Source organism: Pteropus alecto, unplaced genomic scaffold, assembly GCF_000325575.1.
Source record: "Pteropus alecto unplaced genomic scaffold, ASM32557v1 scaffold125, whole genome shotgun sequence".
Lineage (NCBI taxonomy): Eukaryota > Metazoa > Chordata > Mammalia > Chiroptera > Pteropodidae > Pteropus > Pteropus alecto.
Genome location: NW_006436888.1, coordinates 8,708,991 through 8,709,391, shown reverse-complemented (window position 1 = coordinate 8,709,391; position 401 = coordinate 8,708,991). Strand labels below are relative to the sequence as shown.

General features: G+C 70.3%; 1 protein-coding gene across 1 annotated transcript in view; it reads left to right on the top strand.

The window, feature by feature from the left end:
- Nucleotides 1-112, top strand: part of HES3 (hes family bHLH transcription factor 3) — a 1,011-nt gene extending 899 nt beyond the window's left edge. Inside the window, 1 exon segment of the mRNA XM_025048624.1 lies at nt 1-112. This exon segment is cut by the window's left edge and continues 73 nt beyond it. Coding sequence (XP_024904392.1) covers nt 1-112 — 112 coding nt within the window.
- The last annotated feature ends 289 nt before the right edge of the window (nt 113-401 follow it).

The window sequence follows — 401 nt, the reverse complement described above, 5'->3', positions numbered from 1 at the left end:
TCTCTCCCCAGGTCTCCCCGGCCCGCTCAGCAGCGTCCCGGCACCGCAGCCGGCGTCTCGCCACTGCGCGGAGAGCCCGGGGCCGGGGCTGCACCTGTGGCGGCCCTGGTGAGCCGTAACCGCGCGGCCTCGGACTCAAGAGGGCCCCCGTCTGGTCTGCGGGCGCAGAGACTGCTTTGAGCGAGCCCGTGATGACGGCCGGGACCCCAAACGTCCGTCCTGGTCCAGGGTGGGGGTGGCTGGAAGGGTACCGCGTACCCGCGAACGCGGAAAAATACATGGAGCCACGGTGGACCCGGGCCTACGTGCCTAGGCTTAATCCGCCCCCCACCCCAGCCCCGCCTACTCAGGCTAGACTCGCTCTCTTCTCCCACTTCTAGAGGGGCTGGGAGGGTGTGCCC